Source organism: Sturnus vulgaris, chromosome 10, assembly GCF_052056855.1.
Source record: "Sturnus vulgaris isolate bStuVul1 chromosome 10, bStuVul1.hap1, whole genome shotgun sequence".
NCBI classification, from domain to species: domain Eukaryota; kingdom Metazoa; phylum Chordata; class Aves; order Passeriformes; family Sturnidae; genus Sturnus; species Sturnus vulgaris.
This window is the reverse complement of record NC_142252.1, coordinates 5,690,402-5,707,654: the sequence shown is the minus strand read 5'-3', so window position 1 is coordinate 5,707,654 and position 17,253 is coordinate 5,690,402. Positions and strand designations below refer to the sequence as shown.

Here is a 17,253-nt window from a genome sequence, read left to right as displayed (position 1 = left end):
TCTTGTTATTCCCAAAGATGTGGGATATTTCACTGTCACTACACTGAAACCTCTTTCCTGAATTGTGCCCCTGACAATCAGGATGCAAGTGGGAAAGCATCTGTGTTCCTAAATAAACACAGGATGACTGCAGAAAGAACCACATGAACTTTTGCTTACTTTGTTTACAGCCTGTCTCAGCCTCTGCCATTGCAGAGGGAATATCAGAGGAAGGTAATATTACCTGATAGGGAATATTAAGAGCAAACTAGGGTTCCAAGGTGATATAGTTATCCATTACTGCTCACAGACTGTAGATGCTTAATGGAAATGAATGTCCTGTGTCCTGTACAGTAAAGACACTTCCCACAGTAAGGATGGAAAGAGACTTTGGACAATGGGGAATGGTTTCCCACTTCCAGAGGGCAAGGATAGACAGGATACTGGGGAGAAATTCTTCCCTGTGAGGGTGCTGAGGCCTGGCACAGGGTGCCCAGAGCAGCTGTGGCTGCCCCATTCCTGAAAATGTCCAAGGCCAGGTTGGATGGTGCTTGGAGCAACCTGGGATAGTGGAAGGTGTCCCTGCCCATGGCAAGGGGTGGCACTGGAGATGGACTTTTAGATCCCTTCCACTCCAGTCCATTCATGATTCTATGAAGGAAACAGCTATTTCAGTACAACAGAATAGTTGCTATGTTGCTTGTCTAAAAATACTGTTCATCAACATGCACAAAAATCACCTCTATTTGCCACTTCCTTTCAGATGTGATGCATATGTGAGTTAAGTAGAAATACAGATCTTCTTGATTTAATTATGAATGAATGAACTAATTCTATTATTTCTTTAATTATTTTCTTTAGTTAAAATATTTTAGTGTTTAAATGTCCAAAGATTTAAATGCCAATTTATGTTCAGAGCTGTGAGTGGATCCATGAGTGTGGAAAATAGCCTTATGTCTGGGAAGGAACACATGCTGGGGGTTGAACTCTGCCCTGCCAAGGCAGAGGGAGTTTCTGCTGTGGATGAGCAATGTTTTTGTTTTTAGTTCAGTGAGCAGAAGGAGCACTGGGGTCTGGCTCTGGGGGAGAGCTGCTTTTCCATGGCCATGCCTGGGGAGCACTTGCTCAACAGGAGACAGCAGCCACTGCCTGCCTCTGGCAGGAATGATCCCAGGGAAAGCTTTGAGCTGGGATCAGCCCACAGACAGCTGGGATACACAGGTTTCCCTTCAGTGATAACAGGATCTAGAATGGACACTTTGGCATGATCCCAGCTGCAGCCCTGGGAACATCCCAAAGGCTCAGAGCCTGGATGAGACGAGGACACACCTTTGTAGTCATCTGAAACAGAGATCTGTACAGGTGTGACTTCCTTTTATTTCAGGAATCAGTGGGTTACTTGTTGGGTTAGCTGCTAAATAATTTATTCTTCAAATTTAGATCTTTATTGAATTACAGTAAATAAGCAATTGCCTGCCTTTTATCCTGCTATTTGTGAGATTTAAGGTAATTTCAACATGACTGATAGGGAACAGGGCTTTCTGTTCTGATGGGAGCAGCTCTCTTGAAGCAGTTTATACAGTGCCCCTGGACCACTCCAGCATTATCCCTACAAATGTGTGTGGGTACCAAAGAGGAGGAATTGCTTAAGGTTGTTTTGCCTGTTTGACATTGATATACACGAAGGATCTGTTTCTGTGCCTGCTGCTGGTGGTTGATATGCTTTGTGTTGGCTATCTTGGTGGTTGCTGCTCTGTGTTTTACAGCCTGCCACCTCTGACTTTTATTTCCTATTTTTGTTTATTTCAGGGGCTGAAGAAGACCCTCAATATTTTTTGTATCACTTGTGAATGTTAAATGTTTCTGCTAATCTATGCTTTTCAATGGAGCCATGCATTTTGCTCAGTGTTGGGGGAGAGGATCTCCTCCCAAAATTGCCAATCCAGTGTCCCTGGCATGGTAAATTGCTGCCTGCCAAGCTGGAGTGGCTCACACAAGTGGTTAGCAGGGAGGTGAAAAAGCAGCTGGAAGGATGGGAATGAGCAGGCTGGAGGTGGCTGGGATGGCTGAGAGGGTTGCTGAGGCTGAGCACATGTGGTGTGTGCCTCACTTGTGCCAGGAGAAGATGTCACCTACTCCCTCCAGAAGGGCCCAGCCTGTGGTGCAGGAGGTGGCAGGTGCTGCCCTGGTGTGCTCTGACAGTTCTCATGGTCCTGACCTTTTCCATTATCCCTTTTTTCTCCTGTGCCCAGACACGTGGGAGGTGCCGTTCGAGGAGATCTCGGAGCTGCAGTGGCTGGGCAGTGGGGCACAGGGAGCTGTGTTCCTGGGCAAATTCCGGGCTGAGGAGGTGGCCATCAAGAAAGTGAGGGATCAGAACGAGACAGACATCAAGCACCTGCGGAAGCTCAAGCATCCCAACATTATCGCCTTCAAGTAGGTTGTGACCCCTGTCAGGAGCTTTGCCCAGGCAAGAGCTCAAGTTCTCACAATGCAGGAGCTAAGCTGTGTCTAGGACAAAGTGGTGCTCACCCTTCCTGTCCAGTTGTCTGTCTGCTGCTCCTCACTGTGTGTTTTGTTTGACAGGGGAGTTTGCACCCAGGCCCCGTGCTACTGCATCATCATGGAGTACTGTGCCCACGGGCAGCTCTACGAGGTGCTGCGGGCTGGCAGGAAGGTCACCCCACGGCTGCTGGTGGACTGGTCCACGGGGATTGCCAGTGGCATGAACTACCTGCACCTCCACAAAATCATCCATCGAGACCTCAAGTCACCAAAGTGAGTCTCAGCTGCTTAAACATCCTTTAGTTTGGGTTCCTCAAGTCACCAAAGTTAAATATCCCTCAATTGTGGTTCTTCAGGTCATCAAAGTGAGTCTCAGGTGCTTAAACATCCTCTAGCTGGGGCTATTTTTTCCTTTTCTCAAGAAATAGTTTAAGGTTTGGTTAAAAGGCTCTACTGTTTTCCCCCCCTGTTGACTCAAAACTAATGAGAGTGAAACTATTGCAACTTGTTGGCACTTAACAAAAATGGAAATTTTCCAGTATTTTCCATGATAAGTAGCAGTCAGGAAATATTTAATGATTTGACAATATCTGGTCTTTTTGGAAAGTGGGATATTCTGTTGCCTCCTGCCTTTTTTTTTTTTTCCTTCTTATTCTCCTGTTATTTCCCTGGTTTTCTGGAATGTGTCTTCCTCATTTCTCTGTTGCTTTCTGACTAAAATGTTCTGGCTTCTTTATATTCTTATTCCCTAGGTGTTTATTACTTCTTTAGTCTGTGACAGTGCATTAAGATAATGCTTTTAGATTATTTACAGCACAGTTTAAGGTACAGCTTTGCCTCTGGATCCTCAGTTACTTGTTAATTTGCAGTTTTATTGAGATTGATTTTTGACTTGTAACATTAAGAAATGCATTTAAGGCATAAAACACAAGCACCCAAAAGAGAGTGAGAGCTTTTATTGGGGAAAATAAAAAATCTTTTATTTTGTACTGCACTTGTGAGCAGTGTGGTCTCATCAACATGTTGATCAAGAAAGGATTTACTCCAGTGGTTGTTGTGGTGCAAGAAAAATCACAAAATGCTGACGACTTCTTTTTTTTTTCTTCTCCTTCTCCAGTGTTTTGGTTACACACACAGATGCAGTGAAGATTTCAGATTTTGGTACATCTAAAGAGCTCAGTGATAAAAGTACCAAAATGTCCTTTGCGGGGACGGTGGCGTGGATGGCCCCGGAGGTGATACGGAACGAGCCCGTCTCTGAGAAGGTGGACATCTGGTGAGTCCTGGTCATGGTCAAGCACCTTCACTTTCTCTTCAGTCCCTGGGTTTCCCAGCACTTTCCATGTCCTTTGCTCATCCTCGCATGGTTTGCTCTGTGGTGGGCTACTCCTTTCTCCTGCCTGTTGCCCTGAGCTTTGGTGGGCTCTGATGGAAAGGGAAGTGACACAGATGTGCTGGCTGGGTGCTGACCTGCAGTTCCAGCTAAGGCTCAGTGCAGCCCGTCTGTGTCTTGGAGGAAACAAATGCAGAAATTGTTCATTGTGTTGTTATCCAGCCCAGAGCTTTCTCCCAGTGCTGTGCTCACGGCCTCCTCAGCAGCCTCCACAGCCAGGGTGGTTTTCCATCATTTCTGGCCTTCCTCAGGGCCACGCTGGAGCTGTGGGGAGGCTCCTGCTCTGCTCCCCACCCCCTTGTGCTTCCTGTGTTTTATTGGTAGCCCCAGGATTACAGTCCAGTGAATGCAATCCCAGATCCAAGAGGGAGGAAACCAGGACAGATTGTAAGAATTTTGGAACCTGTATCCATTGATGTGGAACATGCTCTGTGTCCAAAGGAACACAAGGAATGGTTCAGTCTCTGTGCTATTAAAAATGCCTGAGAGGGCTCAGTCTTGGAGTTCCTTTGGGAAGCCTCTCCACAGGTTTCAGAGCCCTCAAGGGAACTGCATCTCTATTTCTGCCTCATTATTTCAGCATATTAAATGTCAGCAGCCAGGACAAATGCCCTTCTCCCTGCTTTACAGCCAGGAGGAATTTTGCATCCTGTGGTTTTTCAGCTTCAGATGCTGTCCCTTCCCTGGCAGGGCAGGGAGTTGCTGGACAAACCCATGGGTGGTCCAGGGTGCAGTGGAGTCAGAAGCTGCTGCTGGAGTTCTAGCTTGGGCCTGGGCTTGACCTGAAGGGCAAGATTTCCTGCAGGGAAATGGTGTCACCTGTGGTGTGCAGCTGCTCACGTGCCCACGGTGTCCTGTGTGTTTATATTTGGATGATCCAGCACAGCCATCTCCTCTGGGAGGAACACTTGGGTTGCTCTGGAAAGAGAACACACCCAGTATTTGTTTGCTGAACCCCTCCCTTTGAGTCACTGGACTGTGAGGATGAGTGATGCTGGATTTCCACCCCGGCTTTCTGTCTTTTAGAGTGGTTTATGTTCAGGAATATTTCACAGAACATCCTGTCCAATAAAACCTTTGCTCCTTCCCTCAGTGACTTGGAGATGTTGTTCTTTGGTGCCAGCTCCTCTGGAGTTCACAGCAGTGGTGATTGCTCAGACTCTCCCTTGCCATCCATTCCTCCCTCAAGATAAATAAAAATGATGTTAATGAATGCTGCCAACAAATGAGAACAGTTCCTGAGCTGCTTATGTCTGCTCTCTCTCATCTCAAACAGCATGCAGAAAAATAAATCTATAATCTTATCAGGAGTCTTGGAAATCCTTTGTGAGTTCTTAGTCATAACATATATGAAACCAGATGAGCTTTCCCTGGTAGTTTGTCCAGCCTCCTGGATCCCTGCTTTCCTGTAGCCCACAAAAAAGGATTTAGAGGCGAGAAATATTAAAATTCTGCTTGTTGGTTATTTTTGGGTTTTTTACACATAATTTGAAGCCATTGGGCTTTGAAAGTGCAGTGTTTTTCACATGAAGTTGTTTCCTGGCTGATGGTTGTTCAGACCTAGTAGTTTGTCTCTTAGAACTTTTTCTGTACTTAATAAAAGCACTGGATATTGGTACAATATTGGTACTTTCACCTGGCTGTAGTCTCCAGCTTGGCAGGGGTGGTGTCCCACAGAGGAATGGGACATGGAGATGGTTGTGCCTCACCTGTATCACAGCCCAGTTGCTGATGTGCAGTAACAGTGGTGGTAGTTCTCAGCAGCATTTTGTTTATCTTTGTATTGACTGGTTTGGTGTTTCTTTGATGTTTTATCAGGTGATGATTGTATACAAAACAAATATTTGCTGTTAAAAATTAAGGTCTTGGTTCTTTCTGGTAACTTCATTAAGGAAGAGAAGCAAAGTGAGTTTTCTTACCTACATCTTTCAGTTCTTGTAGGAGGTTCTTTCCTTTGACTGAGTTCCCTTAATTAATTTTTATTTTTTTGCTTTTTCCTCCCTTCCTTCAGAACAAAAGGAATATCAGATGAGACTTCATGTGCTTTTGGTACTGACAGTTATGCAAGTAGCATTTGTTTCCTAATTTCCCCTCTTACCTGGGACTACAGGTAACAGCAGAGGGAGCCTTTGGTTAGGGAAAAGAAAACAAAACCAGTTAAATGAAATGTAGAAGAAACCTACAAAACCTTTGTTGTGTTGTCTCTGTAAGACAGTTGTCAGTCTGTGCAGTAGTCAATCATCTGTTCTTATCAGCAGGAACAGTCCAAAGTTATCTGAGAGTAGACTTTGGAGTCTTTTCATTTAACAGGAGCAAGGCTTAATCTGTACAGAAAATGTGCTTTCAGGATCTTTAGAATCTCACAAAGAAGCAGGAAAGGTTTGGTGGAAATCAGTGTGGTGTTGTGCTCAGCCCAGGGCTGGAGCAGAGGAGTTACCTGGTGTGTTAAAAAACCACTGTTGCACCTACTTGCATTTTCCAACCAGACATTCCTATTTCCCTGTTTTGCCCAACAAACTGTTCTTTTCAAGCTCCAGATGTTTATGTTTACAGCTTCTATGTGAACTCAATTTATCCTGGTTTATTCCTTCATCAGGTCATTTGGGGTGGTTTTGTGGGAGCTGCTCACGGGAGAGATTCCCTACAAGGACGTGGACTCTTCGGCCATCATCTGGGGAGTGGGCAGCAACAGCCTCCACCTTCCTGTCCCTTCCACCTGCCCAGATGGCTTCAAAATCCTCATGAAGCAAACCTGGTAAGAGCCTGAGCCCCACACAGCACGGAGCTGGGGCTGGCTCCCAGCAAAACCCGTGGAAGTCAGGGTGCAGAGAGCAGAGGGCTCTTAGATACTCTCACACTTGTCCTGAGAGCAATAATTTTAACATTTTGGATTCTGCTTCCTTGTGGCAGCAGGCCTGGAGCCCAAGACATCTCCAGGAGCCTTTGCAGAGGGTGTTGCTTTGCTGTAGCCAAGTGGGGGATAAAAGGTAGCTCTGTGGGAAGACAAAAGGAGCTGGAAGGACAGTAGGGGTAAAATTCCTTGAGGCCACATCCAGAGTGAACTGATTTTTTCACTTGGAAAACCCCTTGTAAGCGACTGACTTTTGGACTGGACAAATAGAAATGCAAGCTTTCTGTCTGGAACACAGATTTTCCGGGTTCCTGGTATGGAAAATGCTTTCAGTTTCCTCCATGTTCCAGATTAGAGTTGACATTCTTTGTCTTGGGTTTCACATTGATGCTTTGTCTTTTTAATTACACCTTGACACAGTGTAAAGGGTCTCCCAGCATCTTCCCACTCCATGGGTTTCACCAGCCATCCTCCCCATGGCACAAAGAGACAAGAGGCATGTGTGGATCTTCCCCAGTGGCTGCTCACCCTGAGCTGCAGCAGTCGGGCTGTGGCAGCTCGGTACAACGGAGCACCTACAAACACTTGTATCCCCACCTAGTGGAAGGAGGTGGTTGGTAGGGGAGAGGAGGCTCAGGAAGCTGCTCTTGCCCTGAGCAAGGTGAATTCAGTACTGAAACTCAAGTGCCGGTCCTTTTTCTCAAATATCCAAACGCTTTTGTACTTTTCTGTGATCTTTAGGGCTGTTCAGTGCATTGCAGTACTCAGGCATGTGCTGTGTGACAACTCATAGACTTCTAGTGCTTAGAAGCACCCTGAATGTAAGTTTTCATTTCGACTAGATTGAGTCTTCCCATTACAAATTTTGGAAATTGATGAGACAACAAACCGAAGTATGTTTCTTCTTGACAAGCAAGTTAGGATAGAAACTGAAACTGTTCCTATCTTTCACTCTGTAGTTGCATTTTCTGGTCTTAAACATTTTGCACCTCTTTTGTTTCTTCAGAATGGATCATCACAAACCACCTCTAGCACAATTAAATTGTATTCAGCAAAAGAGAAAACCAGAATAGCTCCTTTTCTCTTACCTGTCAGCTGCTTGGTTCAGACAATAGAATCTAGTGAAACCCTTTCAGAAGGGCAGGAGAGTCTGGCAGTGCCTGTCTGGCAGTGCCTATCTCTCACCCCAGAAGGGCAGGGGAGGCTGGCAGTGCCCATCCCTCATCCCAGAAGAGCAGGGGAGGCTGGCAGTGCCCATCCCTCAGCTCACCCCTGGCTGTTTCTGTTTCGTTTCAGGCAGAGCAAGCCCCGGAACCGTCCGTCCTTCCGGCAGACACTGATGCACCTGGACATCGCCTCTGCTGATGTGCTGGCTACTCCTCAGGAAACCTACTTCAAATCCCAGGTGGGGATCCTTCAAATCCCAAACTGGGGAAAGGCTGGAGCCTGTGAGTGCTGGAATTAGCTCCAAGGATCTGATTTTGGAGGGTGCATTGAGTAGAGAAAGTCTGGATCCATGATTTCAGTTTGATTCTTGGGGAGGAGCAACCTGATGGGTGTTTGAAAATCTTTTACCCAAACTTTCCCAAGCTGAGACTGCTGCAGGAACCAGGGCTTCAAGGGGCAATGGAGTATCATTCAGGCAGGCATCATCGTGGAACTTTCAAAATCATGAGCCTTTCTACTTATTTTCACTGCCAAAAGTAAAGAAAATATTCTCTTAGGACAAAAAGAACTCTAGGAGTTAAAAAAATATTAGAAAATGCAGATGTGTTTTAAATTCTCTGTTTGGAGCACAAAATTGTAAATACCATTTGAAAATGTTGGCACTAAATGTGCTGCGGTGTTGTTACCCAAAATAATTCAGCTAACAAAAATACATTTGCAACCCAAAGCTGTAATTTTCTGCAGACACAAAGAACATTGCCCAAGAGTTCTTCTCTGGTGCACCTACAGATCCCAATTCTTTGTAAATAGCTAAAAGTAAATTGCTTTCCTAGGCTGAATGGAGAGAAGAAGTGAAGAAACATTTTGAGAAAATTAAAAGTGAAGGAACTTGTATCCACCGGCTGGATGAAGAATTGATTCGCCGTCGGAGAGAAGAGCTGAGGTCTGTTCACAGTCTCTTGTATTTGCTGTTTGCTTTTCCCATCCAGCCATCCCTTCCCAGCTAAATGAGCCCTCAGCTTGTCCTCACAGCTGGGCCTTCTGTTCCAGCCTCTGACTCTTTTTATTCTCCTCTTTACTGAGGTTCCCAGAACAGCACCCAGTATTCCTGGTGGTGTAAATTTGGGCAGCCCAAATTCCTTGTGAATCCAGAAACCAAAATTCCCATGGCCTAGGCCATGAGCACTGCTCAGCTGAGGGGAAGCTGGAGAGAAGCACTGGGAACTGTTGCTGTTCTTGGGCAGTCTCAGCAGTTTGTTCCAGACAAGGTGGCAAAGGCTTGTGTGTTTCCCAGGGAACATTTCTGCCTGAGAATTGGTGTTTGTGGTAACAGCACTGAAGCAAATACATCCACCTCAGTGGGAAATCCATCCTGAGGTTGGCTGTGAGCTTTCTCTGCCCTGATACTTTCTTTGGGTTAGTTATTCCAAAGAAGTGAACATACTTTGTATGAACAGTCCACTGAAAGGCATTTTGGACATTAGACCAACTTAAAAATGAAAGTGGAAGGTTTATTTGAAGAAGGGAAAGTGTTTCCTCCTGTGATACAAATTTGCAAATAGAGTTGGCAGAGAAACATAAAGCTCTAAGGAGCTGTTCTGTGTCAAACCTGAGGAGCCCAAGGGCCCTTGGCCAGGAAATTTGATGCAGTAGTTGTTCAGTGTTCCCTGTCCCCAGGGAGCTTTGGGTGGCCACATCTTTCAGCTGTACTGGAGCTGTGGGGACACCCTGCTGTTAATGATATACAGACACATGACTTCTTTCCTGTTTCTGTAGAAACAGCAACGGGCTGATCAGGGCTTGGCCAGAGAGCCCTTGAGTGGGTGTGAGGCATTTGCAGCTCTTCTAGGGAGAAGTGTTGCCACTCTTTCAAGGCTATTAAACACTTTCTAAACCATACCATGATTTATTGCTGTGTCAGGCTCTTAATCAATCATCATTCACTGTTAGCTCTATCTGGGATTCAGTGCAGTACAGCTGGCAAATTTGACTTTTAAAAGGCCTTTTCCTTAAGCACCTGTACTTTTCCTCATTCTCTTCTCTTGGTCCATGGAAGTGAGGCTGGAACAAAGCCTTTTCTGCCTTTCAGACATGCATTAGATATCCGTGAACACTACGAGAGGAAGCTGGAGCGAGCCAATAACCTGTACATGGAGCTCAGTGCTATCATGCTGCAGCTGGAGGTGCGGGAGAAGGAGCTCATCAAGTACGTGTCTGGGAATGGTGACGTGCATGGGGCAGTCTGCACAAACAGCTCTTCATTTCTAAACTGGATAGTGGCACTGGCAGATTTAGTGTCCCCTGACAAACTACAAAGGTTAGGGAATTGCTGGTGAGCAGGGAGAGGTCCCTTGGGAGTGAATTCCTGCTGACCACTGTCAGTGGTTACTGAGTTGGAGAAAGGCACCTTCCCATTTGGTGCTGGCGTCCTTTGGCCCATGTGTAAAGGGAATGGCAGTGCTGCCTCTGGACTGTGTGCCCCGGCCCTGTCCCTGCTGCCTGCAGAAGGAATTTAGAAGTGTCTGTGTCCTTTCCCAGCAGAGCAGTCAGGCATGCAGTGTGTTCCCTGTGGAGCCAGTTCCTGTCCAGCGGGAGCAGGAGGTGGAGAGAGAGACAACTGATGTGGTTTTCTTTTTTTATCTTTCCCTGATGTTTCAGGAGGGAACAAGCAGTGGAAAAGAAATACCCTGGGACTTACAAACGCCACCCAGTCAGACCAATAATCCACCCCAACACAGTGGAGAAGCTGATGAAGAGGAAAGGGGTCTCCCATAAACCAGGCAGCCAGACCAAACGGTGAGAAGTAACAGCCCAGTCCTGTGCCAGAGCCAGTGGCAGATCTGGGCAGTTCCTTCCCTTTGAGCCTGATGAAATGCAGGGTGGGACAAAGGGGCTTCACACTTGAGCCTGTGCTGGTCCTCAGAACCATAATTGTTTAATTATATTAAGGTGAAAGGGATGAATGCTGCCATCCCTACCACCTGGACAGCTCTCTGGAGCCATGGAATCACAGGATGTGTTGGTTGAATGAATGAATTGTTGGTCCATGTGATTTTGAGCAGATGATTGTGCTTGGACAGGAGATATCTCTTTGTGTTTTCTCAAATTCCTAACTGTCCAAGATCATCCTTGACTTGGATGGGAATAAGCAGGGCAAGGGCTTGTGGAAATCAGGCAGGCCTCAGGAAGGATGGATTCATTGCTGAGGAATTAATTTGGGATTTGAGAATTCATGCTGTCCTTTCAGTTATTTCTTTTCTGCATGACTTTCAGATAGGGAGATGATTTTTTTTCTGGAGGAGTTGTCTTAGTCTTTATTTTTTTGGGGATTTCCAGGAGTTAGTCCTGATTACTAATGAATAATCACTTCTAAATTAATATCCCCACATGGTTTTTAGATGAGCAGCCTGATCACCACCATTGTACATGCACAGAGTGAGAGCCATGCTCTACCTCAAGGTCCTGGGAGGGAGCTATTTTGGGAGACAGCATCAAAATAAGAGTGGAAAAGGAGAGCATGTGACAGCTATTGGAAAAAACAGCAAGATGGGAATGTAGAGAAGGATGGGCTGAACAGAAAGGACATTGAGTGGAGAGAATCACAGGGACCAAAATGCAGGAGTCATGCAGCTGAAGGCAAGGACAGCCTATAGATTTTAGGAAGCAGAGTGAGCTTTTGGCTCCAGCTGCCTCTTCATCCTGGCTTTGGGCCACTGTCACTTCTTTGTTTGTTGCTTGACATGTAACAACTTCTGCCTGTCTCTCAGGCCAGATCTGCTGAAGTCAGAGGGCATACCCAGCACAGAAGCAGCATCCAATGGCTCCCCAGTCTCAGGAAGTCCCAAGATGTCAACCCTGAGTGGCAAAAGCCGGTACCGCAGCAAGCCCCGGCACCGCCGGGGGAACAGCAAAGGCAGCTACAATGAATTTGCAGGGATCTTGAAAAACCAGCCGGCGCAAGACGATGCCCCCCAGCCCGGCCCTCCGCAGCCTCCGCACGGCCCCGGGGCGCCGCAGCAGGGGCAGCACTCGCGGCTGCACGCCCACGGCCAGGACATCGCCACCTGCGCCAACAACCTGCGCTACTTCGGGCCCGCGGCCGCGCTGCGCAGCCCCCTCAGCCACCACGCCCAGCGCCGCATGTCCGGCTCCAGCCCCGACCTCATCTCCACCGCCATGGAGGCCGACTGCCGCCGCGGCCTGGACGGCAAGGACAGCCCGGCCGAGCGCTGGGAGTGCTGCCCGGCGGATCCCTACGACCCCTGCCTGCAGTGCAGGGACGAGGACAGCGGGCAGGCACAGCTGGCACAGTCTGCTGAGCCGGGGGGGAGCCGCCCCCAGTCCCCCGCCTCCCTCTACGACACGGCGCAGTTCATGGAGAAGCTGGAGGAGCAGGGCACGGCCGCCTCCGCCCTGGGCACTCCCCAGCACTTGGCTTCCTCAGGGCTGCCCTGCAAAGCGAGATCCCTCCAAAAGGTGAGGACAGAGCGCTGGGCTTTGAAGATACGGTTTTGGTAGGACCCGGTTCTGTCATGTGCAGTTTTGCCAATTGGTTTGACTTGCAAATTATTCCACTGAATTTTTGATGCTGAAGCAGTCTCAAGATATTTTCAAGCCTTTCTCCAAAGGAAGGGATAAATGCATTCTTTAAATAGCTCTGTAATATCACGTTAGAGTTTCTTTGAGAATCTGTGGTGCTGCTGTGTCTCAGCACGAAGATTCAACATTTGCCATGGTCTTGAGGACATCCCTTTTGCTGCACCTGTCAGAAATTGTCCCCCTACACTGAAAGTCATAGTTCTCTTGTATTTTGTGAGGATTTTGCAAGAGTATTGTCCCCCTACACTGAAAGTCAGTTCTCCTGTATTTTGTGAAGATTTTGCAAGAGTAAAAAGGAGGTTATGACACAGTTGTACAGAAGCAGCTCTTTGTTTCTCCTGCTTCCATCCAGGTGATGAGAGAGGTAAGCCAGTCTGAGTTCAAAGAGCAGGAAAACTGGGCCTAGCTGGAAAAGTCAAGGAAAATAGCATAATTATCAGACCAAGAGTGTGGTTTGGCCCCAGCATGACGGGAGTAGGACCTTGTAAGACAAGGGGGTGGTATGAGATAAAGGTTTTATCTGAATGAGAGGCTGATAGGTTGGATAGGATAGAAGGAGGCTATAAAAAAAAACAGTGTGGGGGTAGATTTGGATGGGAGAAGGAGAATAAAAGGCTCTGTGCTCACTGAAGTATGAAATAAATCCCAAGTCCTCCTAGTTGATGAAACTCATTGCAAAGGCTGTGTCATCCTCCATCCTGCTCTGTTGATGGGCTGTGGTAGAAGAGGGTAGAGCCAAGAGTGCCAAATCAGCTCCATAATTGATGTGGGTTTCCATGTGATACTAATTACTTGATTTGCTTCACTGAGACTCTGGAACATTCTGTACTCCATACCTGCTAAAATACTCCAGTGTATTTCCCAGTCAGTCCCTCCAGATTTGGGAATAGCAGCCTTGAGGCTGCCCGGAACAGCCTTCTGGTGGACAATGTCTGAGTCAGCGTTCCTCACACCCAGGCTGTTTTCTGGTCTGGATTCTTGCAGCTTGTAGATTTTTGCAGTTTTGCAGTGACTTTGTCCTGGAGGACCAAGGGTCAGCCATGTTTGAACTTCCCCAAAGGTGACACCGTTTTTGTCCTTGTTTTCTGCCAGAGCGGGGATGAGTCGTCAGAAGAGGAGGAGGGCGAAGTTGACAGTGAAGTGGAGTTTCCTCGTAGACAAAGGTAAAAGGTGAATTCACTCTAATCTCTCTTTGGTGGGACAGAACTGAGCAGAATTCTCATAGCAGCTGCACACCAGCACTGAAACTAGTGAAGGTGCTGGCAAAAGACCAGAATCCCATTCAGCCTGTCCCACCCACCCTCAGCTGATCCCTCATGTCCACTTGCTGTTCCAGCCCATCCTGAGGTGTTCTTTCTGGCCCACTTTTCCTGCTGCAGACTGTTTGCAGCACAACTTGATCACACTTGATAATGTTATTCTGCCTCTATAAATGAGCTGCTGCATCTGTTTTACCAGCATCAGACTTAGTGGATGTGGAAACCCTTTGTGGGCTACTCCTAGTGTTGTTTATTAATTGTTGTTGCAGTGGGGAAGACTCCAGCCCAGCACCTTTGTAGCTGATCAGATAAAATTGCAGAGCTAAGTGGCAACAGCAGGCCAAATTTGATGGTGTTGCCTGTAAAATAAGACTTAGGGGAATGTTCCTACATAAGCCTGGGGAACAGCAGGATTTACAGGCCTGTGCTCAGGAAAAACATCATGGACTTGGTGCTGTAGCTTCATGAAATTGACTGCTTGAAGTGCAGGAGTGATCCAGTAGGCAAACAGGTTAAAGATTTGATTCAAAGGAGCAGAGAAGAAAATAAAATCTTGTCTCCTGTTGTGTGCATCCACAGCACACCTGAAGCTTAAATCCTAATGCCCCCTTCATTGCTTAAATCCTAATGCCCCCTTCATTGCCCCAGCTCAAAGACCACAGTAAAGTTTGGAAAGACACTGAGAAGTGTGACAAGAGTGGTTAGGGATGGTTTCCATAGAAGAAGAGATTAAACCCATGTGAAATGTTTCTCTAGCAGAAGGAGAGGCAACACTAGAGGTGCATGAAATTGTAATTTATGTGGAGAAAATGGACAAGGAATGGTTCTTCACATTCATGTTAGGGGCAGCAAGTGAAGCAAATGGGGCTTTAAAATTAACAAAAGGCAGCACCTTTTCCATCCAGAACATTTTCTGATGTGGAGCTCATTGTCAAGGTGTGCTGTGGAAATCAGTCCATGAAGAGCTGTAAGTGCAGAATTTCTGGAGTATGGATCCATCAGTGACTGTTAGCATTGTCATCTGGCTTTGAGCTTCCCCTTGGAAGTCAGATCTGCTGAATGGTACAAGCCAGGACAAGATGCCAGGAGAAAGCAGGCTCTGTCTGCATACCCATACCCTGTTCTCATCCTTCTCCCAGATTATTCCTTCCTGCCTGGGCTGAAGGCAGAATGCTGGGCTGGATGAGTTAGGCGACTCACACAGTTCCCGTGTGATGTTGTTTCCTCCGTGATTTACTCATTTGGAAGATTAGGAGGACAAATTGCCTGTTCCATGGGATGCCGAGTTGTGAGTCTCCTGGCATGCTCCCTCAACTGATGTGAGGGAGCTGTTGAATTGCTGTTGAATCCTGACACAAGGCCATTTCCATGGTCAAGTAACTGTGAGCTTATTTCTTGAGCCAATGGTCCTAATTCCTGCTTGGCTTTTGGGATGGCTGCCACGTGATGCAGGTCTTGCCAGGTGAGTTAGCTTGAACTCACAGAATCACAAGGATGGAAGAGACCTTTAAGATCATCGAGTCCAACCCATGCCCTAACACTTCAACTAAACTGTGGCACTGAGTGCCATATCCAGTCTTTTTTAAAACACATTCAGGGATGGAGACTCCACCACCTCCCCAGGCAGACAATTCTAGTATTTTATCACTCTTTCACTAAAAAACTTTTTGTTAATATCCAACCTATATTTCCCTTGGCGCAGCTTAAGGCTGTGTCCTCTTGTTCTGTCAGTGCTGCTTGGAGAAAGAGACCAACCCCACCTGGCTACAACCACCTTACAGGGCGCTGTAGAGAGTGATAAGGTCACCCCTGAGTCTCCTTTTCTCTAGGCTAAACAACCCCAGCTCCCCGAGCTGTTCCTCACAGGGTTTGTGTTCCAAGCCCCTCACCAGCCTCATTGCCTCCTCTGGATGTGCTCAAGCATCTCAATGTCTTCCTAAACTGAGGGGCGGCCTCAGCAGTGCTGAGTACAGGAGGAGAATGACATCCCTACTGGCCACACTATTCCTGATCCAGGCCAGGAGCCATTGGCCTCCAGGGCACACTGCTGGCCCATGTTCAGTCAGCTGCTGACCAGTGTCCCCAGGTCCCTTTCTGCCTGGACACTGTCCAGCCACACCATCCCCAACCTGTAACATTGCAGGGGGTTATTGTGGCCACAATGCAGGACACAATGCACTTGGACTTATTAAACTTCATCCCATTGGACTCTGCCCATCCATCCAACTGTTCCAGGTCTCTCTGCAGAGCCCTCCTCCCTTCCAACAGATCGACACATGCTCCCAGCTTAGTGTCATCTGCAAATTTACTGATGAAAGACTCAATACCCTCATCCATGTCATCAATAAAAATATTTAACAGAACTCCACAGTACAGCCTTGCCTTCCTTTAGGAAAATGCACTGTCAAAGAAAAAATATGCTCCAGGACAGATCAGCTAACACGGACTTATCAGACAGGACCAAATAAGAACAGATGAATTTAAAGATGTGGCTCTTGAACTAAATCATTCAGAAGGGATAGAATTCTGTAGCTCCAGGGTGTGGAAGGCACTCCACAAGGCCTGGTGTAGTTGAGCAGTGAACACAGCACCCAGGAAGTTCCCTGTGACTGTCATCCAAGGTGAACACTGAACTTCTCTCCCTGTTTGCAGACCCCACCGCTGCATCAGTAGCTGCCAGTCCTACTCGACCTTCAGCTCTGAGAACTTCTCTGTGTCGGATGGAGAGGAGGGGAACACAAGCGACCACTCGAACAGCCCGGATGAGCTGGCTGCCAAGCTGGAGGATGAGCTGGCTGAGAAGCTGGAGGACATGTTGTCCCAGACTCCAGAGATCCCCATTGAAATCTCCACGCAGTCGGATGGGCTTTCGGACAAAGAGTGTGCTGTGCGGAGGGTCAAGACTCAGATGTCTCTGGGCAAACTTTGTGCAGATGAACACAGCTGTGAGGTGAGTTGGTTATCTCCTTCTCCTTCCACTCAATGGAAAAAAACTACATGTTATGGAAAGGAATCCAAGGGCTGGAAAGTTGGAACACTGCCTAGAAAATGTTGTGGTAGGTGTACTATGGCAAAGCAACTGCTGCAATACCCAATCTTCCTCCTGCTTGGCAGAAGAGTGGGTGGGGGAAAGTAGCACAAACAAAACTGAACATAATGTGCTGGTCAAGATGAGTATGATCTCGGGAAGCCATCAGATTTGCAGTTGCATTAAGCGGGATAAAAATGCATAATGAAATGGAGTGGATATAAACTGCCTCAGACATATCCATTGGCAGCCTTGCTGACAAAGCCAGGATGACTTTCATCCTTTCTCTGCCTTTCAAGTGTTTGGGAGGGGTAGGGCAGAGCCTGCTGCATGATCTCCTCATAACCCCGTGTTTGGGAGCGCTCTGACCGGGTATTTCTGTGCTATCCCCTCTCTTAGGGGTGACAAGTGACCTTTGGTGGGGCAGTTGCGTGCTGTGCCCTCTCCCATGTGTGCCACTCTCCTCCTCTGC

At 47.3% G+C, this 17,253-nt stretch overlaps 1 protein-coding gene across 3 annotated transcripts in view; it reads left to right on the top strand.

Annotated features, from left to right (window-relative positions):
- Positions 1-17,253, top strand: part of MAP3K13 (mitogen-activated protein kinase kinase kinase 13) — a 72,190-nt gene that overhangs the window by 51,136 nt on the left and 3,801 nt on the right. For all 3 annotated transcript variants that reach the window (XM_014870454.2, XM_088170615.1, XM_088170616.1), the window contains 11 exons: positions 2,232-2,415; positions 2,566-2,757; positions 3,602-3,760; positions 6,474-6,632; positions 8,025-8,133; positions 8,729-8,838; positions 9,985-10,101; positions 10,554-10,691; positions 11,663-12,371; positions 13,587-13,657; positions 16,406-16,703. In XM_014870454.2, the coding sequence (XP_014725940.1) occupies positions 2,232-2,415; positions 2,566-2,757; positions 3,602-3,760; positions 6,474-6,632; positions 8,025-8,133; positions 8,729-8,838; positions 9,985-10,101; positions 10,554-10,691; positions 11,663-12,371; positions 13,587-13,657; positions 16,406-16,703 (2,246 nt within the window). The remainder of the gene's footprint in view (positions 1-2,231; positions 2,416-2,565; positions 2,758-3,601; positions 3,761-6,473; positions 6,633-8,024; positions 8,134-8,728; positions 8,839-9,984; positions 10,102-10,553; positions 10,692-11,662; positions 12,372-13,586; positions 13,658-16,405; positions 16,704-17,253) is intronic.